Here is a 25,550-nt window from a genome sequence, read left to right on the forward strand (position 1 = left end):
CAGTGAGGATCAATGACAGCTCCAGTTTCTTCTTCCTCAAAAATTAACTGTTTTAAAAAAATATGTCTAATCGGCATTGATTTCGTCTCGACTGATTTCCTTTAGTCTCCTCCACTGCTAGTTGTCGCGTTTTTATGGCTCGTCTGTTTCCTCCAGCAGCTCTAACTGAATGAAGGCGTCAAACTATTGGTCCTGAAATGCATCACCTAACATATTCTGCATCGTACATGTCACTGTGCTGCTGCTGTGTTTAAACATCTGAAGCTCCGCCCCTTCCATCACTCACAGCTCTGAGCATAAACCTGACCTCTGACCCCATCTGGGCAGCTTCAGCAGTGAGGCAGCCATGTTTGTCAGCTGCTCAGATGTTACTGAAATTACAGTAATTATCCACGCTGTGTGGTCCCAATGTGTTTGAGTTTGTGTCTGACTGCTGACTTTGACCTTTTTAACGCCCCTCCACTCGTTTCCCACCTCAGTGGGTTTTCACCAGATGTTGAACATCGCAGGAACATTTTCCACAAATCACTAATCTGTTGTTTTAAGGGGAGGTTTATTCCACAGATATATTTTTAAATTGTATTTCCACATGAGATAAATCAATAAAGGCCTTATTTGGGTTTCATAAAATAATTTTTTCTTTTTAAGATAAATAATTATGAGACAATATTATCTATAAAACAATTTAAAGAAATACATTTTGTAAAAAAAAAAATAAACAAAACTAGTAAGAAAGGTTTTCTTTTTATTGATGGTCAACCTGATGTCTGTTCCTAGTTATTTATGAGGAGAATCCAGAGAATAGCTCCCCCTTGTGGTCGTTTTCAAGTAATACATATTTTTGACTTGTGGGACAAATTGGGTCTATTGAATGAAAGGTCCATAAAGTACCAACTCCAGCAAACAAAAATGAAATAGCTCTTCATATTTATGCATTTATAAATAAATACAACCTGAGTACACAGCATGTTGGTAAAAAGAAGTTAAAATATGATAAAATCTGACCTGGAAACAGACTGGAAGAGGCTCATTTCAGTCACGAGTGCAAATCCAAATGAGAAAAAATGTTTTCTTCATCAAATGAAATGGATTGTTGCCAAACTGATTTTGTCGACGTTGTGGAATCTGAACAGCAGAAAACTGATCAGTTCAGAAGTTTCCTCAAGCATTTATCCAAGGTAAAACAGGTGAGTTGTCTAACATTCAGCAGCTTAAATCGATGTGTGAAGGATTTGTTTTTTCTGCTGGTCATGGTGATGCATCACACTGTGCTTTTAATCTGAAACAATAAACACTACAGAGTCTCCAAACAGTTAATTTAAATAACTTTAGCCCCGTATTCAAACCCTTCTTGCTGCAAGGCAGCAACAGTAGCATCAACTTCACCACTGATCCCTTAAAGAAACCAATAAAACACTAATTCATAAAAACTCAGTGCTGTCAGATTGTTGTTTCCTCTGTCAATGATTCTTCAAACTAGTCATGGAAGGAATATTTGTGCAGCACTTTTCATGCAAGCAAAACAAAGAACAAAGAGATTCAAAGTCGAGAAAAAAAGTATCTGTAATTTTTAAGTAGATGATCTCAAACTATTCTGGTAATAAATTAAAGTTCAGCCATGGATTTACTGTCATTTCTGCCACAACAGCTCTTTCTTAGAAACCTTAAACCTGAAGGCTAATGACTGAAGCTAATGTGTAGCATTAAAAAACAGCAGGTTGTTTTTTTGGATAAATGACAGATTAAACGTCTTGCTGTCTAAAATTCGTTGGACAGGAAGTGAAGGCTCCAGAGAGGAAGTCCAGCTGTTTAGTTGTTCAGTAAGGAGCTGAATTTTGATATTTTAGTGGGTTTTAAGTTTTTTTCTGCAGTTCACTCACCTCTGCCTTTTCCTTCCCAGGGTGTTCAAGCCAAAAGATTCCCCAGGTGTCTGAGCTCTGTTTAAAGGTTCCAGGTTATTATCTGAGAATGGGAAAAAGAGTAGTTAGTATTTCTGGTCAAAAATGTTATAATTAAAATGTTATGAAGTGAAGATAAGCTACAGGCATTGTATGAACTAGACAATCAGTAGGCAGAGGTGCCCAACTCCAGCCTTCCAGAGCTACTATCCTAGATGCATCTCATCTGCTGAATTAAGTTAATGTTTTGTTACCGAATGTCTGAATTACTGAATTATGATGAGGAAATTCAGTTATTTAATTCAGGTGTTTTGCACCTAAAAGTGACAGGAATGACTTGGAAACTCTTGATCTGAATTGGCAATAAAGTGCAAGAAAAATAATTTTAAAAATGGTTTCATTTCTGCCAAGTACCAATAAATTAAAGGTTAAGTATCAATACACCAAAAATAAATAACAATAAGATGTAATAATAATAAGATGTCCTGAACTGGACCTGCGCTCTCAGCCTTCAGCTGACCTGAATTCCTTCTCTGCTTTCTGTCTCTGAAGGCTCATCATCGACCGCTCTGACGTTAATAAAGATGAAGCACAGAAAAGGAAATTAAAGCCCAGCTTCCCTTTTCTAATGAGATCATATCCATCATGGTCTGCTCTTTAACCTTCACTGCAACCTCCTCAGAGCGCACACTGTCGCAGCGCCACAAAAACAACTGATGGTGCAAAATCCTGAAGCTCCTCTACCAGGAAGAAAACTGAATGCTTATGGCTGAACCTAAATTATACCCCATTAAGTAACCCACTTCAGTTGAGACATCTCAAGAGCTTTTCTCTTCAACAGGGGGCAACAGAGACACAGTGCAGCTACTGCAGACATGAAACTCACTGACAGCTGAGATGTTATGCAAATTAGCTCCTCATATGATTCTTGTTTGTCTGAATGCTTAGAGAGAGAGGGGGAGGGGGGCGTGCGACAGCAGACAGGAGCAGCATAATGAAAAATGGCTTTTAAGCTTAATGGGAATTCACTTAAAAACATAATTTAGATCCTGCAGCGCAGCAGAGCAGAAAGCAGCAGGAGACATTCATCTGCTCAGAAACCGGTAAATAACGCTTCATTGACCTCAGAAAAGGTCCAAGCTTGGTTCTGTGAAAATGAAAAACTGCTGCCCTGTAAACAGTTTATGGGTGTTGGAGATTTGCAGCTAATAATTAATAGGATTTCAACTGTTTACTTAGTAGTTACATTGCTTACAGCAATTGCGATGAAATAGACAATCTAAGCTCTACATGAAGAGCACTCGGTTCTAAATTATGGGTTTAGGTGTGAATGAACCCTTTGGAAGATAATAATGCTTTTAAGGCCACTCTGTATTGTTTGCTCTTCCATTTAATCTGGGATTGGGTCGCAGGGCAGCAGGCTTTCCTCTCTGCAGTCGCACGGCTCCTGGGGGGAATCCCAAGGCCAGCCGAGAAACACAGACTCTGTTCACACAGCTGGCAAATGTGACCCACATCTGATTTTTTTCATGGCAGTGTGAATGGCCCAATTCTGATCTTCTCACATAGATCTGGATTGTGCCACTTCCACATATGGAACTAAATCATGTCCGATAGTTTTCAAAGCGTCTGCAGTCTGGATGAAATGCAGTCAACTCGCATTTTATCCAACTTTTTGTCATTCAAGTCAGACAAGCTGCTGCTGGTGTTTCAGCTTCCTAAGCTGCATTTCCTCTTGTATATTTTAGAAATGCTCTACCAAAAAATCAACAATAGGTGAATTTCTGTGAATTTTCCACTCTTTGAAATCCTGAGTCACACAGTGAAATCCTTCACCCTGCAGGGAGTCAATAAGATTATTGAAATCTTGTTTACATTTTATTAGATTTAATTTGTGGTGTTTTGTTCTTCATCTTGTCATCAATACTATCTTTAATATATAATATTTAAGTAAAATTGAATGTCTCAATTTTTGTTTTGTCAATCAGTCTTGAGTCAAGGTTATTTAAAAAAATAATCATTTAGATTGTTTTATTGGTTATGAACTCTGATCAATGATTCTTCATTTTTAACTGAAGAATCAAATTTCATATTAATTTGGAAGAAAATCTGAAAGCTGAGATAAAAAAGCTGCCCATGTTTACAAGTCGGACGTATTCATTGAATTTCTTGGTGAGTTATCATGACTGGATTAAATAACTCAGCCTGTGACGGTGCAGGGCAGGCCACCATGCGTATGCTGTCTGAATGTTCCTGGTTGTTAACAGAGCTGCTGTAAAACCATCCTCTGGGTCTCTGCTGGTTCCCGTCTGCGTGACCAGAACCCACAGAACTGATCGACCTGTGACAGCGGCCTCACAGACGACAACTGAATCTCCCCAAGCGTCGCTCAGAGTCTCGGGGGGATAAGAGGTGTGCGGGCCTCCCTCAGCCGGCCCAGTGCAGATTATTGCTCCGTCTAATAGGCTGAGGATATTACTTTGCCTGAAGCCGTGCCTCACGAGCTTATTTCCCCCGAGACTCCTGAATCACATTTCCAACGACCCTCGCTGGAAAGATCTGGTAAAACCGTGTCGGTGTAAATCCTCCTGAGACGGAGCGGCGGCTTCATTAGCATAACGGCAAGCGAATGAAAACCACAGTGAGGAGGCTGGAGCCGGTATGAACAGGTTTGATTTTCCTCCCCCTTCCACATCCAGGGATGATGTCTGGATTCCTTCTCTGCTGAATTATTTTGGACCGTTAAATACACATTTATGCTTCTGTTCCACAGTCGGTGTTATTCTATCTGGTGAAAGAATGATTAATAAATATTTTTGACTTCACAAATATACAAAGATTCACACATCAACAACCAGAGATGAGTTCAACTCAAAGCTGTGGAAGCTCATAAGCGATGCTCTGGCTCTACATTTGAAATTTTTCAACCAATGACCGCGTTGCCACCTTAAACTGTCCTTGAGTTTGCTCTCCCTGTGGAACTGGGGGTTCTCTCTTGGTACTCCAGCTTCTTTCCACAGTTCATAAATATGGATAACAATTCATCTCTACGGGCCTCAATAGTTATGCTAAAAGGCAGAATATCTGTCCAGCCATTGTCTTCCACTAAACCAAGATTGAGTTATGGGGGTTACAAGTCAAGGAGGGACTCCAGATATCCTTGGGCTTCCAAGGTATTCCCAGGCTAGATGCCTTGTTTCCACTGAGTGGTTTGGAACGGGTCGTTGTGGCTCAGTATGATATTTTATGGTTTGGTAGCGTATTCAGGAGTTTGTTTCCACCACCAGTTGAACGAATGTGGCGTTATACTAGAGCAATGATAAATGTGATGCACTATATCTTGTGGTCGTTGCAAGCAGCAACGTTTTTCTGTCCCTCACCTAATAAACTTGTTGTGTGCTGCCAATACATAAAGTAGTGAAAAATATAGAAAATGTTGAGTTTATCTGATGCTTACTTCCAGTTGTAATCACTTCAATTTATTGACATTTTTACTTCAAGATGTGTAATGTTTACAAGTTAGTGGTATACAACGATGAGCAGAAGGATCCCAGACTTGAGGGCAAAAGTAATTTCTCCAGACATGCTGCACCTTCTGATTATAGAGATGGATTCTCTCAAAGCATGGAAACAATAATTGTTGAACATTTATGAGCCATAGCTCATACTGCAGTACTGCAGTCGAAACCGTGAAGATGGGGCTACAAATATTGGAAACAAGATGTCAGACTTCCATGTGTAAAATTCAAAAGAAAAGTTTCTAGATGCAATAAATCCACAGACGCCAGCTTTTGCAACCATTTTGCATTGATTGTAGATTTCCATGTTATTCCATGAGCTCCCATGTCACTCAGTGGTGGCAGGAAGAAGCACAGCAGCAGAAGTGATGAGGATGGATGTCCAGGATTCTCTGCTTCATTCCTTCAGTCTTCACTCACAGCTGACAGCTTACTGCGTCCCGGAGGCATCGGATTGATCGGCAAGTCGAGACTCTGTCCTGCTCAATAAAGCCTGAATGAATTCTCTTAACGTTGCGTCTGTCATGCAGGACAGAAAATCCACCCTCGCTTTGTCAGTAGGGAGATATTAAAATCCATCAGGATGTGACTTCTGCACCAGACAAAGTAATTCTTTAAACACTAAAACAAACTTCAGAAACATAATAAATGGATTTTCTGCATATGTGCTATTATACCTCAGACCAAAATGAAATGTAAGTAACTAAATTTGAATGTGGCTGTGACTGGATTGATTTGATAATGCATTTCTGGGTATGGATTAGACCCGTTTGTCCTTTAAGGTGAGTTGAGATGACATTAGTTGAGAGTTGCATCAGTAAAATTTCTCTAGAACAGTTGCAGTGGAGCTGCAGATGAATCATCTAAGGTCCGACCTGTAATTCACTGGGTTTATTTCAGAGTCCAGAGTTCAGGTCTCTCCACAGAGAGGATTCACATCGCGTCAGAAGATTTCTGCTCTTGTTCAGTTGCCCGGAACTCTCTTCCTTCGGTCCTGTGATTGATGGACTACAGATTCAATAGACAAGAAGGTCAGTGAAGCTGGAATAAAGGTAAATCCAGGGGTCAGCCTGAACACCACTGTCCCAGGCAGAGAGGAACCTGAAGCTTAGAGACATTGTTGGAAGAGTTGGGATTGATACACTTCCAAGCATGGGTAGAAAAGTAAACCCTGATCCAGGCAGAAATTAGAAACCTGGAGGAGCTGAGGAGCTCAATAATGGTGGAGCTCAAAGGACAATGATGCAAAGACATGGTGGAACCGATCCAAGACGAAGTAGACCTGGGCTGACCATTGGAGAACTAGAGTTGTGGGATGTGAGGAGGAACGTAGTCAACTGTAGGATTTGAGGAGGTATTTGACAGGAAAACTTAGGATGCCGAGACAAAGGTTGGCAAAGCTGGAAATGCCGAGTTGCGATAGGATGCAGAGGCTTCTCTACCCAATCATCCTGGAAACCATTGGCATCAGTGGGAGTGACAGGAAGCAAAAGAGGCAGCAGAAACAGCCTGATGCTGGATATGAAGCAAGAGGGAGGAAATGAGTTGACAACCAGGAGGGGGTGAGTAGTAGCCAGTCACCACAGCTGACCCACCAACAGGAGAGTAATGGGTCAGGGTCAAACCACTCTGTGATAGCTGTCACCCATCTGATGACACAACTTCCTGGCTGAAGGCAGCAGCTCATGTTGTATGCAATCAATTGGTCTAAGCACTTTGTGATTTTTCTATCCTAAAATGTATTATTAAAGTAAAAACTTACTTTATTCCTTACTTCAAATGAACTGGTCTTACGCAACTTGAAACAGATGAAGCATTTCAAACAAGAGCTCACAAACAAAACTGCAGAAGTTTGTTTGTTACAAAGGTAGACCATGTCACACAATAAAAAAGATGTAGGGCTGGCACTGTAGATAAACTGTAGATAAACTATAGATAAACTATAGTGCCACTGAATAGCATTCACTTTTTAACATTTTGTTAAGTTACAGAATGAACGTCCTGAAAAAACATGTGGCCTCCATCATTCAGGAAAGCAGCCAGTGGTCATGAACATGAAGTTACAGTGTTTGCTTCTGGAGGCAGGAAGGCATCTGGGACAATCTAGACATGGGTGTCAAAAGTGCCGAAGAATTTGCATCTGTCTGACTGATTTTTGTGCCGTTCCTGAACACAAACGTAGAATCCGGCCTGCCAGGACAGGCTGTTGATGCATATGGAAACTATATTTTCTTTTTTTTGGCTCACACTTTTATAGACCACAAACTTACCAAAATCTTTTACTCTAAAGCAGCCTTGGAGGCTTGTAGTGGCAGCATCATGCAATGGGAATGTTTTTCTGAGGCAGGTACTGAGTGATTAGCCCAGGTGGAATGTAAAATGACAGCAGGCAATTATAGAAATAATATTCAGGAAAAGGCTAAGTCAGAAGTTAATCTTCTATATCTGATAGTCTCTTATGATTTGACCATTTTAAGGTAGGTTTGATGCTCAAACGTGAAGCAAAGTAGATAGTTTTTATGAAACGATAACCAAGTCAAAGATATGCTTAACTCTTTAGAGTGGATGCAAACAGAGCTGTAGTTCTCTGGTAGAAGAAGAAACAGCTGATGTCTCTTTCACCACACTGTGTTCTTCGTGTTGATTTGGTGTTTCAGTCGAGACTCCTGCAGACAAACTATCACATACTGACATTTGTGAGTAATAACTCCTCGAGGCAGCGTTGCACTCTGCAGGGCACCAGGGGTTACAGAAACAATGAAAAATTCATACCGCTGAATCGCCCACATTGACTTCCTCCTCCTGAGTGTTTCTTTGATCGAACACTGACGAACTGTGGCCTCTGTGCTCTGCTGACTCTGCGATTCTCTGCCTCATCTTTTGTGTTGTGAGTCTGTCCGATCGGTTTCTGCTGAAGGACTGCACTCAGTCCAAGGTGAGGAGGATCAATGCTGCTGGTCTGAGCAGTGGAAGGACCTTTAGCCTTTAATGAGATGCTCCTGCAGCAGAAATGAAGACAATCAAAGGTAGATTATTAACCATCCAGAGACCTGCAAGCTCCAAATATCCTTCTGGACGCATTTACAGACACTTAATTGTATGGTTTACCATTTCATCCACAGGGAGCGTAAGTAGCAAAAGGTCATTGCTCTGTTCACACAGTTCCTCATCCCAGCAAAATAATGGGAAGTTGAGTGGAAAGAAAAAGTATGTTAGTAAAAGGTCAACAGGGATAACCTGAGAAGACTGGAAAGCAAGATCATTTAAGTGTTCATGGGAACTGCTGGACTGAGTCACAGCTTTAAGATCCACCACACCAACGACCATCCAGGACATCAGCTACCATTGATAATAGCTGATGCTTCTCCTTTATTGAAGTGCTGATTTCAGTTTGCACCATGACTTCGCACCTTCCCGTGCAGTCAAAGGTACAAGCACCTGTTTTAATGACCATGGTATAACTGTGTTATATAGTCCAAACTGGCACTAAACAAAATCCATCCATTGTCTACATAGCTTGTCCTCGCAGTTACCGCCAGCAGTTACTGTGCAAGCAGTGGGGTCACCTTTGAGAGGTCAGACCTCCCCACAGAATCTATAGTTATTGTCAGGAGGAAGATGAGAGGCACCAGAACCAACAATGCAAATGAGCTGAAGACCACTATTAAAGCAACCTTGGCTTCCAGGACACCAGAGGCTGATGACTTTCGTACCACGTTCTGTTGATGCAGTAATTTATGGAAAAGGACTTCCATCCAAGTGCTTAGTGTAGATAATGTTAAGCATTACCTGGTTTCATTTTTAAACCATGGACTTTGAGGGGGGAAAAATAAAAGAAGCAACATGAATTGTTTTCTTAGTGGTAGGAATAATAGCAACAACTTTAAAATGGATACGTGACAAAACACTGACGACGTTCATCCAAGATTTGGGGATGCCATTAACAGGACAAGAAGTTTTGTTACGAACTGTAAGAGCTCACAAAAGGATCCCCAACATATTTACATGAGATAGATAAAAGTGTTTAATTGGTGGTATTTGAATGTTTGTGGCCTTTGCATCATCTCTCACTCACTTCATTAACTTTTCAAATCCAAATCTCCTTCCAGTCTCTGGTGAGTCTGGATTTTTTCACAGAGGAACAACGTGCACAGCAAATAACTATGTCTAACGTTTAAAGAAAAAAGAAAGTTAGACTATAGAAACTCAAGTGTTTGGGTGCTCATGTTTATCCAGCCTTAATGCATGCAGACGCCACTAGGGAACAGGCCAATCAGGAGCCAGAAAAACCTTCCTCCATTCAGCGTGTTCTTTGACAGATGGCTGATCAGTATTCAGAGCACACACATTCAGCCCCCCTCCACCTCTGCAGCACTTCTCACTTCATTTCTCCGTCATGCTCGGCTGGTCCGTCTGCTCGCTCAGGTCTGCAGCGCCTGGAAATGAATGAGCGGCGGCAGAGATTTCAGGGGGTTGGACGGTTTTAGAGGGGAATGACGACGCTGTGCTGAGGAGAGGCAGGGAACAAGACAGCTGCAGTTTTTGTGCACCCACAACACAGCTAATTAGACACTTTACTGGGACATGGAGGCAGTGACAGGCACTTTCTGATGTTTTGAGAATATTTTTTTTACAATTTCTGAATCCTGAAAACTACCTCTGTGTCACATAATATCTTTTTATCATGTTCAGTCAATGGATAAACATGTTAGAGTCTGTTTATAATGGAGTCGTTTTTATTCATCTTTTAACAAAAAGTAAACAGCTGACTGCACTGAGGAGAAAAGTCAGTCGCTCAACTGAGATGCGTTGAACCAGGCAAAAAGTTTCAGGACACCTGATGTTTCATTCCTCCAAAATTATGGTAATTAAAGAGCAAAACAATATTTTTATCACTAACACTGGGAGAACAAACCACAGTGGACTAATAAACTAATGAGTAATAAATACTAGGTCACTAAACAAGGGACCAGTGTGTTAAATTTTCTGAAAACCCATCCTACTAAATAAAAAAGGAAGTAAAAAAAAATCTACAAAAACACAGCAAATGTAAACAGAAAAATTTGTGAAATGAACTAAAAAACTTTTATTCATCAATGCAAACTAGAGGAAACTTGTAAATCAAGGACATAAACCATCAACACTAAAATACAAAATCCCAAAAGTCATGAGGATTAAATAACATAAAATAGACTAAGGCTGACCAAAGTGATTTACACCACAAATAAACAACTCTTGTTTTTCTAATTTTCTGTGTCTGTACCAAATACATCGGTTTTGTTGTTATTACAAATTCTGCAAGAACTAGTTGATTGTAAGCTGCATGGAAACTTAACCGCCCAGAAATGCTTCTCCTTGATTCTTCCAGTTAGGAATCGTTTCCCGTCAGACTGAAACTCTGAAAAAAGAAACTCCAGATCTTATGATCATAAAGTTATGTGTCATTTAAATCCTTAAAACGTGCAAACTTTTGAGATGATTTTCAGTTGAATTAAAGTGCAGAGAACAAAAAGCAACAAAAAGATGGCAGGAAAATGTTAAATAACAAAACAGAAAACAGAAGAGGGAACTGTGGTGAGTGTAACAGACGACAGCAGCGTTGAACAGCGTTCACCAGGAGATTACACACTGAAGCCGGGGTGGAAAATGACGACAAAACCAGGTGAGCTTAATAACAGGTGATGTGGAACAGCTGTGACAGAAAGAGACCAGAGAAACCGAGAGACGGAGACTAACACAACCGGAGCTGAACTAAGACTCAAATGGATCTATAAACCAAAAGAGAAGAAGATTAAAATTAAAGAGAATAACCCAAACAGCCTGGAGGGAAATAAATAAACGTGTAAGACAATAAATACAAATATGGCAAAACTCTTATGAACAAACACAGAATGATTATGATGCTAATGTAATATTCTGAATGATAATTTCTTAAAATAAAATAAAATTCCTTCCCATTAAATAATTGTTTTTATTTTATTGTACTTGTTTCTTTTAGTTAAGTTAAGATATTGTAAAAAAAACTATTAAAAGAAATAAACACAAAAACATTGATGGTTATTTGTAACTACTTTGTTGATAATTAAAAATATATATATCTTTTTAATTTTATTTTAAGGAGTGACTGAATTGTTCCCTGGGTGAGATGAAGTATTCATCCATCATAACAAATATTTGATAGATTTTATGATGAAACTGATTGACAATGCGAGGTTATGTGTAACATTTAAAGAAGTTATCAGATCTGTTATAAAGGACAAACAGGATTTTAGATTAACTTAACAATCATACGTCAGTCTATGGGTTGTATTAACGGACACATGGACCGTTTGTGATTTTGTACTAAAAATTTGTTATATGTAGATAAAAGGACAAAAGTTTTTCTATCTCAACGTTCCAAAGGCAACGTTTTCCTCAACCCAACTTCTTTGTTTATGTTTCTTATGAATGGGAGTTAGAAGGTGACATTATTTTCCACTGACAGTTGAATAAACAGGATCTTAAAGCTTACATGCCTCATTTTTCCCAAGTAATTTAAATGCAGCATAGTTGGTTGAGGGGAGAAGCGAAGCCAGAATCCTGAAGCTACAACAGTTTTCTAACCTAAACAGCCACTTAACCCCTGACATGGCACCTTAGAGTGAAACACCTACACAACGCCAACACACAACAACTACAGATTGCTGATGAAATAGAAAATAGGACATCACATTATTAGGATAATAAGATTTCTGTTTTTTCAAAATTTGGTGCAAACCAGGAAACAGCTACCTACAGTTTCTTTCAGCATCTCAAACTCTTTGGAAATTACCCTTCTTGTCTCCTGTGGAACCCAGATCTCATTTCTGTTTGTTTTCATGGCGTAGTTCACAGCAAAAAGGGTCAAAGGTCAATGAGGAGAACATAGGATACCAAGGGGCCTTTCCAGGGTGAGTTGGGGCCACCGGGTGAGTCTGAGAAGACAAAATAAGCTTCTGTACTAGATGAGGGAGCGAAGGAGTCGTAAAAACTGACAGCGTTTGGTTTATCTCTCAGGAGAACTTCAAAATAAAAGTAATCTGACTGACATGCGATATGTGGACCTAGTAGGGAGGAAAAGATTTAAAAAAAAAAAAAACTCCACCTTAAAAATTCACACTAGAATGAAAGAATTCAAAAAAGCATGAAAAAGTAAATAAGTGTTGTTTTTTTAAAGAAACTTTTAAAAGTGGACAAGAACATAGAAACCAAACATATTGGAAAAGACTGAAGTTTTAGTTTATGTGCACTAATAAAATGCATACGAGAGGTGCGACATGTCAGGATTCTGTGGCGCAATGGTAGCGCGTCTGACTCCAGATCAGAAAGTTGCGTGTTCAAATCACGTCAGAATCAGCAAAGAAAAGATCATCCACAATTTTTAGCTCCTTGTAACTTTCCCTAAGCTTCCAGACAGTAAATAAAACGGTGGATTGATGGTAACATCATGATTCCAGAGGGAAATTGAAGCCTTCTGTTATATGAAACAGAGGTGCATTGCAAATTTTGAGATTGCTCCTTGCGGAATTGACATTGGTATTGTTTAGTTTTAATAATAACTCTGACAGGAACTCCACCTGCGGCAATGAAGATTCTGTGCAAAGACTCTGTGGCGCAACGGCAGCGCGTCTGACTCCAGATCAGAAGGTTACGTGTTCAAATCACGTCAGGGTCAGCAAGGAATCTCTATTTCATTTGCACACTGTTGCATTCTTGCAGAATAAATACTGTTTAGGTCCATGTCTCACTCTAATCAAATCTTTCTTGCATCACAGTCCATAGCAAAGGAAATTGAAAACTAGACAAGTAGACAGACCAAAGGGACCACAATTATATACACAGAGTTTATTTGCACTAATAAAATGCATACGAGAAGTGCAAAATGTCAGGATTCTGTGGCGCAACGGTAGCGCGTCTGACTCCAGATCAGAAGGTTGCGTGTTCAAATCATGTCAGAATCAGCAAGGAAGCCAAACCTGAAATGCTTTGTCCATGCTAAGTTTTTGTGGGTTGACCCCTTGTTCTCTCAAACAATGTTTTTTATAAAAAATATATATCCTTGTAAAGGGAAATTGAAGTCACATAGAAGACCAACGTCAGGCAAGACATACCTTTTGTTGTTGATACTTCAAGGTTACTCACTTTATGGCATTGGGAACCTTCAGAGGGTTATCTAGAGCTCTGACAGGAACTGCACCTGTGGCCATAGAACTTTACAACACAGACTCTGTGGCGCGACGGTAGTGCGTCTGACTCCAGATCAGAAGGTTGCGTGTTCAAATCACGTCAGAGTCAGCAAAGAAAAGATCATCCACAATTTTTAGCTCCTTGTAACTTTCCCTAAGCTTCCAGACAGTAAATAAAACGGTGGATTGATGGTAACATCATGATTCCAGAGACAAATTGAAGCCTTCTGTCATGTAAAACAGAGGTTCATTGCAAATTTTGTGCTTGCTCCTTGCGGAATTGACATTGGTATTTTTTAGTTTTTATAATAACTCTGACAGGAACTCCACCTGCAGCAATGAAGATTCTGTGCAAAGACTCTGTGGCGCAACGGCAGCGCGTCTGACTCCAGATCAGAAGGTTGCGTGTTCAAATCACGTCAGGGTCAGCAAAGAATCTCTATGTCATTTGCAAACTGTTGCATTCTTGCAGAACAAAAACTGTTTAGGTCCATGTCTCACTCTAATCAAATCTTTCTTGCATCACAGTCCATAGCAAAGGAAATTGAAAACTAGACTACTAGTGTGACGTCCGTCAGTTATTGTGTTTTGTCCTGAGGCGGAGCAGAAGGGGCGGGACCAGGATTCGCCAGGCCCAGCGCGTCCTCGGGATATAAGCAGTCTGCTTCAGCGCGTGGGGAAGAGAGGACAGGAGCTGAATCTGGCTTGGGGCTGAGCCGGCTTCTCCACCCAGCTTGATTCTACAGAGGTGGCTGTTCCTCCCCAGCTGCCTGCCCACCCGGTCCTGGTTTGGGATGGTTTGTTTGACCTTTCTTTTCTTTTCGCAGGGCTTATCCGTGGAGCAATGACACCGACCACACGGGGGGAGGGGCACCCGCTTGTCGATGCTGGTCCTGTTTATTTGCTTGGATTGTACAATAAAGACTGTACTCTTTTATTGAGGGCCGTGCCTCTCTGGCTTTTTGTCGCGGCTCACGAGCCGGGTCGTAACAAAATGGGGGCTCGTCGTTAGTTGAACCTGGTTGCGTCTGTGGCGTTTCGTTTTTTTTTTTTTTTTTTTTCTCTCTCTGTAATCAGTGGGTGAGTGTTCATCGTGTACACCTGTTTGCAGCTTTGGTCCCTTGATAGGCGATAGAGGTGTGGCTCCTTTGGGCTTCATCTGGTCGTTGTCTTTGTAGTGTCGCTTCTAGGTGGTTAGTGTTAACTGTTTACAGTTATCTCGGGAGCACGTCCGTGGGATTCTAGGCAGGGAATCTGTATAGATTTCCTTTCTGGCCCGCTGGTTTAAGGTGCGTAACAACCCGCCGCCGAAAAGCGTGAAGACTAGGGATCAGCTGTTAGGTCAGTTTTTGTCTATAGGCAAGAATAGTGGGGTTTCTCAGTCTGCCTTTTGGGTACACGACTGGGCACTTTTCCCTGGTTGCTGTTTGCGTTTCGTTATAAATGATCATGACTTCTCTCTCTGAATTTTTTGATTCTCCCTCGGAGGAGTTTTTGGACGGTTGCTCAAAAGAGCAATTATTCGAGATTGGAAGACATTACGGTGTGGAAATTGATGGCCGACGGTCTAAAGAGAATGTGAAGTCCATTTTGGTCGCAAATTTAGTTGAGAAGGACATTTTGCACAGCTCAGTTGGTGAGATTACAGCTAAACCTACTGTTTTACCTCCTGGTTTAACATTTGAGCAGCATAGGGAATTGCTGTTGTTACAGTTTGAACACGATAAGTTCAAAATGAAAGTACAACTGGAAGCGGAGCACACTAGGTTGGAGATCGAACGGACACGACTAGATTTGGCTAGACGGAGTGTTGCGTCTGGAGTCGCTCGTTCTTCTTCCGTCGCTTCTGAGGCGGTTGATATGGCGTTTGATGTCATTGGGAATTTACGTTTATTGCCTAAATTTAATGAACTTGATCCAGATTCTTTTTTCGTCATTTTTGAGCGTGTGGCTGAGGCGCGCAGCTGGTCTGATTCTGCACGTGTGCTGTTGTTGCAGTGTGTGCTTGTGGGGCGTGCTCAAGAAGTTTTTTCTGCGTTGTCTGACTCTGATTGCCATGACTATGCTAAGGTGAAAGCTGCTGTTTTAAAAACTTATGAGTTGGTGCCTGAGGCATATAGGCAGAGGTTTCGGAGTTGCAGAAAAAACTCTGAGCAGAGTTACCTGGAATTTGCCAGAGATATTAAAATGCATTTTATGCGGTGGTGCGCGGCAGCAGAAGTTAAAACCTTTGAGCAGCTAGGTGAACTTGTTGTTTTGGAACAACTTAAGGACTCAGTTCCTGAGGTGGTTGCTACTTATATTTGTGAACAGAAAGCTCAGACGGCAGCTGCAGCCGCGGCGCTCGCGGATGATTACGTTTTGACCCATAAATCCCAGTTTCCGGCAGTAAGTGGTTTCAGGGGGGACATTGGGCGAAGCGATAGTTCTCGCCGTCCTGCTGGTTTGCGTAAGGTGGAAGTTAAACCTCCTGGTTCTTTTGACAGTAATGATCGTTGTAACTACTGCCATAAGCGTGGTCATTGGAAGGCAGATTGCCATCTATTTAAGTCTAGAACTCTAACATTTCAGTCTAGACCAGAGGGGGCGGGTTTAGCGGCACCTGTGTTTACAGGTGTTGAGAAACGAAATGAATCGCCGCTCGTGGAGTCTGTGGAATCATATTTACCATTTATAAGAGATGGTTATGTATCATTGGAAAAAGGTGAAAAGAAAATACCTGTGAAAGTACTTAGAGACACTGGTGCGTTTAATTCTTTTATTCAGGCGGATGTATTGCCTCTCCCTGAGCACACAGAGACGGACAACTGTATTCCGGTGAGGGATATGGGTTTGAATATTTTGTTGGTTCCTCTCCACAGGGTGTTTTTGGAGTGCCAGCTTTTTTGTGGAGAGGCTTTGTTGGCGGTGCGACCTGCGTTACCTATTGACGGGGTCTCGGTCATTTTGGGTAATGATCTGGCGGGTTCCAGCATGTGGGCAGATGAATCACCCACACCCTCAGTCGGCAGTGAGCCGGAGTCTCAAAACTTGGATCGACAAGAGGAGAATGAGCGTGAATTGTCGAACGTTTTCACTGCTTGTGCTGTGACTCGAGCTATGTCGCGCTCTCAAGTGAACGGTGACAAGGACGCGCAAGAGGAAAATAAAGATTACAAGTCCTTTTTGCCTCTTGCTGATTTTCCATTTCCTGTCACTAGTACTGATTTGATAACTGACCAACGTGCAGATTCCTCATTAAAAGAATTATTTCAACAGGTTCGTCCGGAGGGGGCTGTGTCAGACCACGAAGGTGCGTATTTTCTTCGAAACTCTGTACTAATGAGAAGATGGGTGCCATATTTTGGTTCTGTGGAACATGCGGTGTTTCAAGTGGTAGTTCCCTCTAAATATCGTGAGGCACTGTTGAAAGTAGCACATGATGATTCTGGACATGCTGGTGTAAAAAAAACATATGACCGAGTCCTTAGACATTTTTTTTGGCCTCGTTTGAAGAGGGATATTTCCTCCTATGTTAGGACATGTCATGTCTGTCAGCTAACTGCAAAGCCTAACCAACCTTTGAAACCCACTCCTTTATTACCCATCCCTGTTGCAACAGAACCGTTTGAGCACCTAATCATTGATTGTGTGGGTCCCTTGCCAAGGTCGCGATCTGGGGCTTGCTATTTGTTAACTGTTATGTGCCAAAGTACTCGATATCCGGCGGCTTACCCGTTACGCACGATAACAGCAAAATCTGTGGTGCGTGCTCTTTCTCAGTTCATCTCTGTATTTGGCATTCCACAGACTATTCAGTCGGATCAAGGTACTAATTTCTCTTCACGTCTTTTTGGTCAGGTGCTAAAACAGCTTCGTGTTAAACACAACAGATCTACGGCTTACCATGCAGAAAGTCAAGGAGCGTTGGAGCGTTTTCATCAAACTTTAAAGTCATTGCTCCGTGCTTATTGTATAGAACTGGGGAAGGATTGGGAGGATGGGTTGCCATGGTTGATGTTGGCTGCGCGGGAGGTTACTCAGGAGAGCATAGGCTTTAGCCCAAATGAGTTGGTGTTTGGACACACCGTTAAGGGTCCCTTAGCAGCTGTGGCGGCGGAGTGGAAAGAACCAGAACCACCCCAAAATCTCATTGACTATGTGAACGGCTTTAGGCATAGACTGTATACAGCGCGGAATTTGGCTAAGAAAAAATTGTCTGTTAGCCAACATAAAATGAAATCTTTGTTTGATCGTCGAGCAGTGGAACGCTCGTTTTTGCCCGGGGATCAGGTTTTGGCACTGTGTCCCATTATTTCATCTCCTTTTCAAGCGAAGTTTTCCGGCCCGTATACAGTGTTAAAGCGGCTCTCTGATCAGAACTACCTCATTGCAACGCCTGAGCGCAGAAAAACCACGCAGTTGTGCCACGTGAATTTGCTAAAACCATACTATGCGCGAGATCAGGTAAAAAAATCTCCCGAGGACATACACCCTGTTTGTGCGGTTAATGAGGTTTGTATGGCCACTTGTTCTAACGAGGAGACTGGTACCTTGGACAGCGCCATGACACACGGGCGTCTTTCCAACTCGGAGTCGCTGCAGAAATTGGATGTGTTATTATCACATCTTTCTGAACATCGTTCAAAACAGTTGAGTGAGCTGATTTATAGCTTCCCGGGTTTGTTTTCTGATACTCCTGGGCGTACAACTTGGTTGGAACATGATATTGATGTGGGTCAGGTGAGTCCCATAAAACAACATTTTTATCGGGTAAACATGGAGAAACGAAAATGTCTTGATGCAGAAGTGAAATATATGTTGGATAATGGGATAGCTGAGCCATCTTCGTCTAGTTGGGCATCTCCCTGCATTTTGGTTCCTAAACCGGATAATACATTCCGTTTTTGTTCAGACTATAGAAAATTAAATGCCGTTACAAAGCCTGATTCATTTCCACTTCCTAGAATGGATGATTGTGTGGATCAAGTTGGTTCGGCTAAATTCGTTAGCAGGTTTGACTTGCTTAAAGGGTACTGGCAAGTTCCTCTGACAAAACGTGCGCAGGAGTTAGCTGCGTTTGTTACTCCTTCTGGGTTGTATTCATACACAGTTATGCCGTTTGGACTTCGGAATGCACCCGCTACTTTTCAACGATTAATGAATTATGTGGTGGGTGATATGCCAGGTTGCGCGGTGTATTTAGATGACGTAGTGATTTATTCTGATACTTGGGAACAACACATGGAGCGCATTCACGACTTGTTTACTCGCTTGTCGGTGGCAGGACTTACAATTAATCTTGCTAAGTGTGAGTTTGCGAAAGCAACCGTAACATACCTCGGCCATGTAGTTGGGCAGGGTCAAGTGCGCCCAGTCGCAGCCAAGGTGCAAGCAGTACTGAACTTTCCTGTTCCTGTTACAAAAAAGGATCTCATGCGTTTTCTTGGTCTGGTCAGTTATTATCGTTGTTTCTGTAAAAACTTTTCTTCGGTAGTAGCCCCATTAACCAACTTGCTTTCTAAGGATGCCAAGTTTGACTGGTCTCCTTCTTGTCAGCATGCGTTTGAGCAGGTAAAGCAGCTTCTCTGTTGTGCTCCGGTTTTGGCTGCCCCACGCTTGAGTGTTCCTTTTCAGCTCAATGTGGATGCCAGTTATGTGGGTGCAGGTGCAGTTTTGACACAAATAGATGACCAGGGAAATTGCAAGCCAGTCAGTTATTTTTCAAAAAAATTTAACAAACATCAATTGAATTACTCTGTGATCGAAAAGGAGACACTTGCTTTAATCCTGGCCTTGCAGCACTTTGATGTTTACTTGGGGGGTGGTGCTCCTATTGTTGTATATACGGATCATAATCCGCTTACATTTTTGACGACGTTAAAATGTCCTAATCAACGTTTGGTTCGTTGGTTGCTCTTTTTGCAGTCTTTTTTTTTGGATATACGGTACATAAAAGGACGAGATAATGTAGTTGCTGATGCGCTTTCTCGTGCCCCTGTATGGTAAACGACAATGCATCTTAGATTTGGATGATTTTTATTTATTTATTTATTTATTTATTTATTTTTTTGGGTTTCCCTTGTGGGAACCCATGTTTTGTGGGTGGGGGTGTGACGTCCGTCAGTTATTGTGTTTTGTCCTGAGGCGGAGCAGAAGGGGCGGGACCAGGATTCGCCAGGCCCAGCGCGTCCTCGGGATATAAGCAGTCTGCTTCAGCGCGTGGGGAAGAGAGGACAGGAGCTGAATCTGGCTTGGGGCTGAGCCGGCTTCTCCACCCAGCTTGATTCTACAGAGGTGGCTGTTCCTCCCCAGCTGCCTGCCCACCCGGTCCTGGTTTGGGATGGTTTGTTTGACCTTTCTTTTCTTTTCGCAGGGCTTATCCGTGGAGCAATGACACCGACCACACGGGGGGAGGGGCACCCGCTTGTCGATGCTGGTCCTGTTTATTTGCTTGGATTGTACAATAAAGACTGTACTCTTTTATTGAGGGCCGTGCCTCTCTGGCTTTTTGTCGCGGCTCACGAGCCGGGTCGTAACAACTAGACAGACCAAAGGGACCACAATTATATACACAGAGTTTATGTGCACTAATAAAATGTAAACCAGAAGTGCGACATGTCAGGATTCTGTGGCGCAACGGTAGCGCATCTGATTCCAGATCAGAAGGTTGCGTGTTCAAATCACGTCAGAATCAGCAAGGAAGCCAAACCTGAAATGCTTTGTCCAAGCTAAGTTTTTGTGGGTTGACCTTTTGTTCTCTCAAACAATGTTTTTTAAAAAAAAAAAAATATCATTGTAAAGGGAAATTGAAGTCACATAGAAGACCAACATCATGCAAGACATACTTTTTGTTGTTGCTCCTTCAAGGTTACTCACTTTATGGCATTGGGAACCTTCAGAGGGTTAGCTAGAGCTCTGACAGGAACTGCACCTGTTGCTATATAACTTTACAACACAGACTCTGTGGCGCAACGGCAGCGCGTCTGACTCCAGATCAGAAGGTTGCGTGTTCAAATCATGTCAGAGTCAGCAAAAAAAAGATCATCTACAATTTTTAGCTCCTTGTAACTTTCCCTAAGCTTCCAGACAGTAAATAAAACGGTGGATCGATGGTAACATCATGATTCCAGAGGGAAATTGAAGCCTTCTGTTATATGAAACAGAGGTGCATTGCAAATTTTGTGGTTGCTCCTTGCGGAATTGACATTGGTATTGTTTAGTTTTAATAATAACTCTGACACTAACTCCACCTGCGGCAATGAAGATTCTGTGCAAAGACTCTGTGGCGCAACGGCAGCGCGTCTGACTCCAGATCAGAAGGTTACGTGTTCAAATCACGTCAGGGTCAGCAATGAATCTCTATTTCCTTTGCAAACTGTTGCATTCTTGCAGAATAAATACTGTTTAGGTCCATGTCTCACTCTAATCAAATCTTTCTTGCATCACAGTCCATAGCAAAGGAAATTGAAAACTAGACTACTAGACAGACCAAAGGGACCACAAATATATACACAGAGTTTATGTGCACTAATAAAATGCAAACCAGAAGTGCAAAACGTCAAGATTCTGTGGCGCAACGGTAGCGCATCTGACTCCAGATCAGAAGGTTGCGTGTTCAAATCATGTCAGAATCAGTAAGGAAGCCAAACCTGAAATGCTTTGTCCAAGCTAAGTTTTTGTGGGTTGACCCATTGTTCTCTCAAACAATGTTTTTAAAATATATATATATCATTGTAAAGGGAAATTGAAGTCACATAGAAGACCAACATCATGCAAGACATACTTTTTGTTGTTGTTGCTACTTCAAGGTTACTCACTTTATGGCATTGGGAACCTTCAGAGGGTTAGCTAGAGCTCTGACAGGAACTGCACCTGTGGCCATAGAACTTTACAACACAGACTCTGTGGCGCAACGGTAGCGCGTCTGACTCCATATCAGAAGGTTGCGTGTTCAAATCACGTCAGAGTCAGCAAAGAAAAGATCATCCACAATTTTTAGCTCCTTGTAACTTCCCCTAAGCTTCCAGACAGTAAATAAAACGGTGGATCGATGGTAACATCATGATTCCAGAGGGAAATTGAAGCCTTCTGTTATATGAAACAGAGGTGCATTGCAAATTTTGAGATTGCTCCTTGCGGAATTGACATTGGTATTTTTTAGTTTTTATAATAACTCTGACAGGAACTCCACCTGCGGCAATGAAGATTCTGTGCAAAGACTCTGTGGCGCAACGGCAGCGCGTCTGACTCCAGATCAGAAGGTTACGTGTTCAAATCACGTCAGGGTCAGCAATGAATCTCTATTTCCTTTGCAAACTGTTGCATTCTTGCAGAATAAATACTGTTTAGGTCCATGTCTCACTCTAATCAAATCTTTCTTGCATCACAGTCCATAGCAAAGGAAATTGAAAACTAGACTACTAGACAGACCAAAGGGACCACAAATATATACACAGAGTTTATGTGCACTAATAAAATGCAAACCAGAAGTGCAAAACGTCAAGATTCTGTGGCGCAACGGTAGCGCGTCTGACTCCAGATCAGAAGGTTGCGTGTTCAAATCATGTCAGAATCAGTAAGGAAGCCAAACCTGAAATGCTTTGTCCAAGCTAAGTTTTTGTGGGTTGACCCATTGTTCTCTCAAACAATGTTTTTAAAATATATATATATCATTGTAAAGGGAAATTGAAGTCACATAGAAGACCAACATCATGCAAGACATACTTTTTGTTGTTGTTGCTACTTCAAGGTTACTCACTTTATGGCATTGGGAACCTTCAGAGGGTTATCTAGAGCTCTGACAGGAACTGCACCTGTGGCCATAGAACTTTACAACACAGACTCTGTGGCGCAACGGTAGCGCGTCTGACTCCAGATCAGAAGGTTGCGTGTTCAAATCACGTCAGAGTCAGCAAAGAAAAGATCATCCACAATTTTTAGCTCCTTGTAACTTCCCCTAAGCTTCCAGACAGTAAATAAAACGGTGGATCGATGGTAACATCATGATTCCAGAGGGAAATTGAAGCCTTCTGTTATATGAAACAGAGGTGCATTGCAAATTTTGAGATTGCTCCTTGCGGAATTGACATTGGTATTTTTTAGTTTTTATAATAACTCTGACAGGAACTCCACCTGCGGCAATGAAGATTCTGTGCAAAGACTCTGTGGCGCAACGGCAGCGCGTCTGACTCCAGATCAGAAGGTTACGTGTTCAAATCACGTCAGGGTCAGCAATGAATCTCTATTTCTTTTGCACACTGTTGCGTTCTTGCAGAACAAATACTGTTTAGGTCCATGTCTCACTCTAATCAAATCTTTCTTGCATCACAGTCCATAGCAAAGAAATTGAAAACCAGACTACTAGACAGACCAAAGGGACCACAATTATATACACAGAGTTTATTTGCACTAATAAAATGCATACGAGAAGTGCGACATGTCAGGATTCTGTGGCGCAACGGTAGCGCGTCTGACTCCAGATCAGAAGGTTGCGTGTTCAAATCACGTCAGAATCAGCAAGGAAGCCAAACCTGAAATGCTTTGTCCAAGCTAAGTTTTTGTGGGTTGACCCATTGTTCTCTCAAACAATGTTTTTAAAATATATATATATCATTGTAAAGGGAAATTGAAGTCACATAGAAGACCAACATCATGCAAGACATACTTTTTGTTGTTGTTGCTACTTCAAGGTTACTCACTTTATGGCATTGGGAACCTTCAGAGGGTTATCTAGAGCTCTGACAGGAACTGCACCTGTGGCCATAGAACTTTACAACACAGACTCTGTGGCGCAACGGTAGCGCGTCTGACTCCAGATCAGAAGGTTGCGTGTTCAAATCACGTCAGAGTCAGCAAAGAAAAGATCATCCACAATTTTTAGCTCCTTGTAACTTTCCCTAAGCTTCCAGACAGTAAATAAAACGGTGGATTGATGGTAACATCATGATTCCAGAGGGAAATTGAAGCCTTCTGTTATATGAAACAGAGGTGCATTGCAAATTTTGAGATTGCTCCTTGCAGAATTGACATTGGTATTTTTTAGTTTTTATAATAACTCTGACAGGAACTCCACCTGCGGCAATGAAGATTCTGTGCAAAGACTCTGTGGCGCAACGGCAGCGCGTCTGACTCCAGATCAGAAGGTTGCGTGTTCAAATCACGTCAGAGTCAGCAAAAAAACGATCATCCACAATTTTTAGCTCCTTGTAACTTTCCCTAAGCTTCCAGACAGTAAATAAAACGGTGGACCGATGGTAACATCATGATTCCAGAGGGAAATTGAAGCCTTCTGTTATATGAAACAGAGGTGCATTGCAAATTTTGTGGTTGCTCCTTGCGGAATTGACATTGGTATTGTTTAGTTTTAAGGTGATCGAAAGGCGGCCACCTAAATGAAGTTATAGTATTTTCCCCATAATGTTGCAAAAACTTTGAATGTACTTAACTACTTTTTTCATAATCTTGTAGTCGCTAAAATACAGACTTTATTCATTAAATAAGTTAACTTCATTTTGATGACAGAGTTCAATGTGCCATTGAAATGTACTGCCTTTCTTTGGAACCAAACTGATTAAACTCTTCACACCTTTTGTTTTTAAATGAGCACCACTTCAATAAAAGAATCCAGCTAGACAGGATGAGCCGGACCAAGTCATACTGTTGAATCTGTTGGTTTTCTATCACTCTACTACACTTATTAATAAATGATTAACCCTGTAGAAATGTAATGTATCCCATTAATAATCAAACCGTTTGCAATCAAAAGGTTTGATTACAAAGAGATTAACCTAAAAAACTTGGGAGTAGTGTAAGATTAGAGCAAGTTGAACAAACACAAACATCCTCTGCTGACTTTTACTTGTTTTTCCTTATTGTCTGGAGTACAAATATCTATTTTTCTAGCTAAAGGAAACAACTAGATTTTATCCGTAGAGGTTTAGCCGTTATCTGATTTTATTTTGGTCTTGATAATCTAAACGTTTGTCAAATTTTTACTTATTTTGAGGATTGTTGGTAATGTTTAATAATCCAGTTGAAACATTTCCAGCAGAGGCGAGTTTGTGTGAAATAAATGTGTCTGTAGAGGAACTGGGCATTCGTCCCCAGGTGAGCTGACTGATCTGTGATGAAGTGCTCACTCTCTGGCCTGATCTTGTCTTGTCCTGCTGCAGCTTGGGGCCTTTTTCATTTCCAGCCAGTCCATCACCTGACAGTTGTTGTCCATTCTGCAGACAGAAGTCATTTTGTTCCTGTGAAATAGAATAAAAAATGAATTATTCATGCAGGATTTGGTGAGTGTTCATTTTATGAGGAGGGAGTGGAATTGAAATGTCAAATTTCTGAGAATATGTTTTGTTTCTTCAAACAACAGCCTGATCCCTCAGCAGGTCCAGTTCTTAAGTAAACTCAGTCTTTGCAAATCTGAGAAAGTTGTGACTTGATGAAAATGACAGAAATGGCTGCAAACTAAACAAGCATCCCAAAGTGGATCCAGTTAGTTCGGTTTCCCTGGATCTCGTTAGTCCAGGGAAACCGAAAGTTCTTGCAAACAAACAGCAACCTGCTGGTGAACCTCGCAGTCTCAGCAGGGGGTCCGCTGTTGTCTAATTAAACATGTAAACGAGGTGGGGTCCCTGTGGCTGGAAAGTGTTTGAAGTGCTGCTGCTGGGAGCTGTGGCATAATTTGGAGAGGGAACTGTTAGCAAGACAGACTGTCGAGACCGAGACCAAGTACGTTTGGGTCTCTTCAAGTTCAGTTTTTCCCACAAAGGTCCAGGATGGTGTAGGATCAGCACTGCAAAAACAAAATCTTACCAGGTATCTTTGGTCTAGCTTCCAGTGCAAATAAATTGGTACACTTGAAAAAAGACAAAACTAACTTAAAAGTAACTGTTCAGCAAAATATAGGAGCTTGTTTTATATAAACAATTCCTTAATATTGACAAAAT

The 25,550-nt window shown here is 41.5% G+C and overlaps 2 protein-coding genes and 17 non-coding genes across 20 annotated transcripts; all 19 read left to right on the forward strand.

Annotated features, from left to right (window-relative positions):
* The first annotated feature begins 12,718 nt into the window (after nt 1-12,718).
* Nucleotides 12,719-12,790, forward strand: trnaw-cca (transfer RNA tryptophan (anticodon CCA)). Its single transcript has one exon. It is a non-coding gene; the product is annotated as a tRNA-Trp (tRNA).
* Nucleotides 12,791-13,037: 247 nt separating this feature from the next.
* trnaw-cca (transfer RNA tryptophan (anticodon CCA)) lies at nt 13,038-13,109 on the forward strand. The gene has a single exon. It is a non-coding gene; the product is annotated as a tRNA-Trp (tRNA).
* A 214-nt stretch (nt 13,110-13,323) lies between these two features.
* trnaw-cca (transfer RNA tryptophan (anticodon CCA)) lies at nt 13,324-13,395 on the forward strand. The gene has a single exon. It is a non-coding gene; the product is annotated as a tRNA-Trp (tRNA).
* Nucleotides 13,396-13,657: 262 nt separating this feature from the next.
* trnaw-cca (transfer RNA tryptophan (anticodon CCA)) lies at nt 13,658-13,729 on the forward strand. Its single transcript has one exon. It is a non-coding gene; the product is annotated as a tRNA-Trp (tRNA).
* Nucleotides 13,730-13,976: 247 nt separating this feature from the next.
* On the forward strand, nt 13,977-14,048 carry trnaw-cca (transfer RNA tryptophan (anticodon CCA)). Its single transcript has one exon. It is a non-coding gene; the product is annotated as a tRNA-Trp (tRNA).
* Nucleotides 14,049-14,173: 125 nt separating this feature from the next.
* Nucleotides 14,174-16,441, forward strand: LOC116734589 (uncharacterized). Its single transcript, XM_032586076.1, has 3 exons — nt 14,174-14,368; nt 14,448-16,268; nt 16,387-16,441. Exons 2-3 carry the CDS (start codon nt 15,064-15,066, stop codon nt 16,439-16,441), a joined length of 1,260 nt encoding a protein of 419 aa, XP_032441967.1. The 5' UTR covers nt 14,174-14,368; nt 14,448-15,063.
* Nucleotides 16,261-20,091, forward strand: LOC116733658 (uncharacterized). 2 transcript variants are annotated; one of them, XR_004342074.1, is made up of 2 exons: nt 16,261-19,896; nt 19,976-20,091. XR_004342074.1 is itself a non-coding variant. In XM_032584443.1 (2 exons), exons 1-2 carry the CDS (start codon nt 16,447-16,449, stop codon nt 19,884-19,886), a joined length of 606 nt encoding a protein of 201 aa, XP_032440334.1. In that variant the 5' UTR covers nt 16,261-16,446; the 3' UTR covers nt 19,887-20,091. The 2 variants fall into 2 exon arrangements, 1 of the variants encoding a protein (XP_032440334.1); XM_032584443.1 differs by having other exon boundaries at nt 16,261-16,912; nt 19,747-20,091.
* A 133-nt stretch (nt 20,092-20,224) lies between these two features.
* Nucleotides 20,225-20,296, forward strand: trnaw-cca (transfer RNA tryptophan (anticodon CCA)). The gene has a single exon. It is a non-coding gene; the product is annotated as a tRNA-Trp (tRNA).
* Nucleotides 20,297-20,559: 263 nt separating this feature from the next.
* On the forward strand, nt 20,560-20,631 carry trnaw-cca (transfer RNA tryptophan (anticodon CCA)). The gene has a single exon. It is a non-coding gene; the product is annotated as a tRNA-Trp (tRNA).
* Nucleotides 20,632-20,878: 247 nt separating this feature from the next.
* Nucleotides 20,879-20,950, forward strand: trnaw-cca (transfer RNA tryptophan (anticodon CCA)). Its single transcript has one exon. It is a non-coding gene; the product is annotated as a tRNA-Trp (tRNA).
* Nucleotides 20,951-21,164: 214 nt separating this feature from the next.
* Nucleotides 21,165-21,236, forward strand: trnaw-cca (transfer RNA tryptophan (anticodon CCA)). The gene has a single exon. It is a non-coding gene; the product is annotated as a tRNA-Trp (tRNA).
* Nucleotides 21,237-21,500: 264 nt separating this feature from the next.
* On the forward strand, nt 21,501-21,572 carry trnaw-cca (transfer RNA tryptophan (anticodon CCA)). The gene has a single exon. It is a non-coding gene; the product is annotated as a tRNA-Trp (tRNA).
* Nucleotides 21,573-21,819: 247 nt separating this feature from the next.
* trnaw-cca (transfer RNA tryptophan (anticodon CCA)) lies at nt 21,820-21,891 on the forward strand. The gene has a single exon. It is a non-coding gene; the product is annotated as a tRNA-Trp (tRNA).
* Nucleotides 21,892-22,105: 214 nt separating this feature from the next.
* trnaw-cca (transfer RNA tryptophan (anticodon CCA)) lies at nt 22,106-22,177 on the forward strand. Its single transcript has one exon. It is a non-coding gene; the product is annotated as a tRNA-Trp (tRNA).
* A 264-nt stretch (nt 22,178-22,441) lies between these two features.
* On the forward strand, nt 22,442-22,513 carry trnaw-cca (transfer RNA tryptophan (anticodon CCA)). Its single transcript has one exon. It is a non-coding gene; the product is annotated as a tRNA-Trp (tRNA).
* A 247-nt stretch (nt 22,514-22,760) lies between these two features.
* On the forward strand, nt 22,761-22,832 carry trnaw-cca (transfer RNA tryptophan (anticodon CCA)). The gene has a single exon. It is a non-coding gene; the product is annotated as a tRNA-Trp (tRNA).
* Nucleotides 22,833-23,045: 213 nt separating this feature from the next.
* On the forward strand, nt 23,046-23,117 carry trnaw-cca (transfer RNA tryptophan (anticodon CCA)). Its single transcript has one exon. It is a non-coding gene; the product is annotated as a tRNA-Trp (tRNA).
* Nucleotides 23,118-23,381: 264 nt separating this feature from the next.
* On the forward strand, nt 23,382-23,453 carry trnaw-cca (transfer RNA tryptophan (anticodon CCA)). Its single transcript has one exon. It is a non-coding gene; the product is annotated as a tRNA-Trp (tRNA).
* Nucleotides 23,454-23,700: 247 nt separating this feature from the next.
* trnaw-cca (transfer RNA tryptophan (anticodon CCA)) lies at nt 23,701-23,772 on the forward strand. The gene has a single exon. It is a non-coding gene; the product is annotated as a tRNA-Trp (tRNA).
* Nucleotides 23,773-25,550: the final 1,778 nt, after the last annotated feature.

The sequence above is a fragment of the Xiphophorus hellerii genome, chromosome 15, assembly GCF_003331165.1.
Source record: "Xiphophorus hellerii strain 12219 chromosome 15, Xiphophorus_hellerii-4.1, whole genome shotgun sequence".
Classification (NCBI taxonomy): domain Eukaryota; kingdom Metazoa; phylum Chordata; class Actinopteri; order Cyprinodontiformes; family Poeciliidae; genus Xiphophorus; species Xiphophorus hellerii.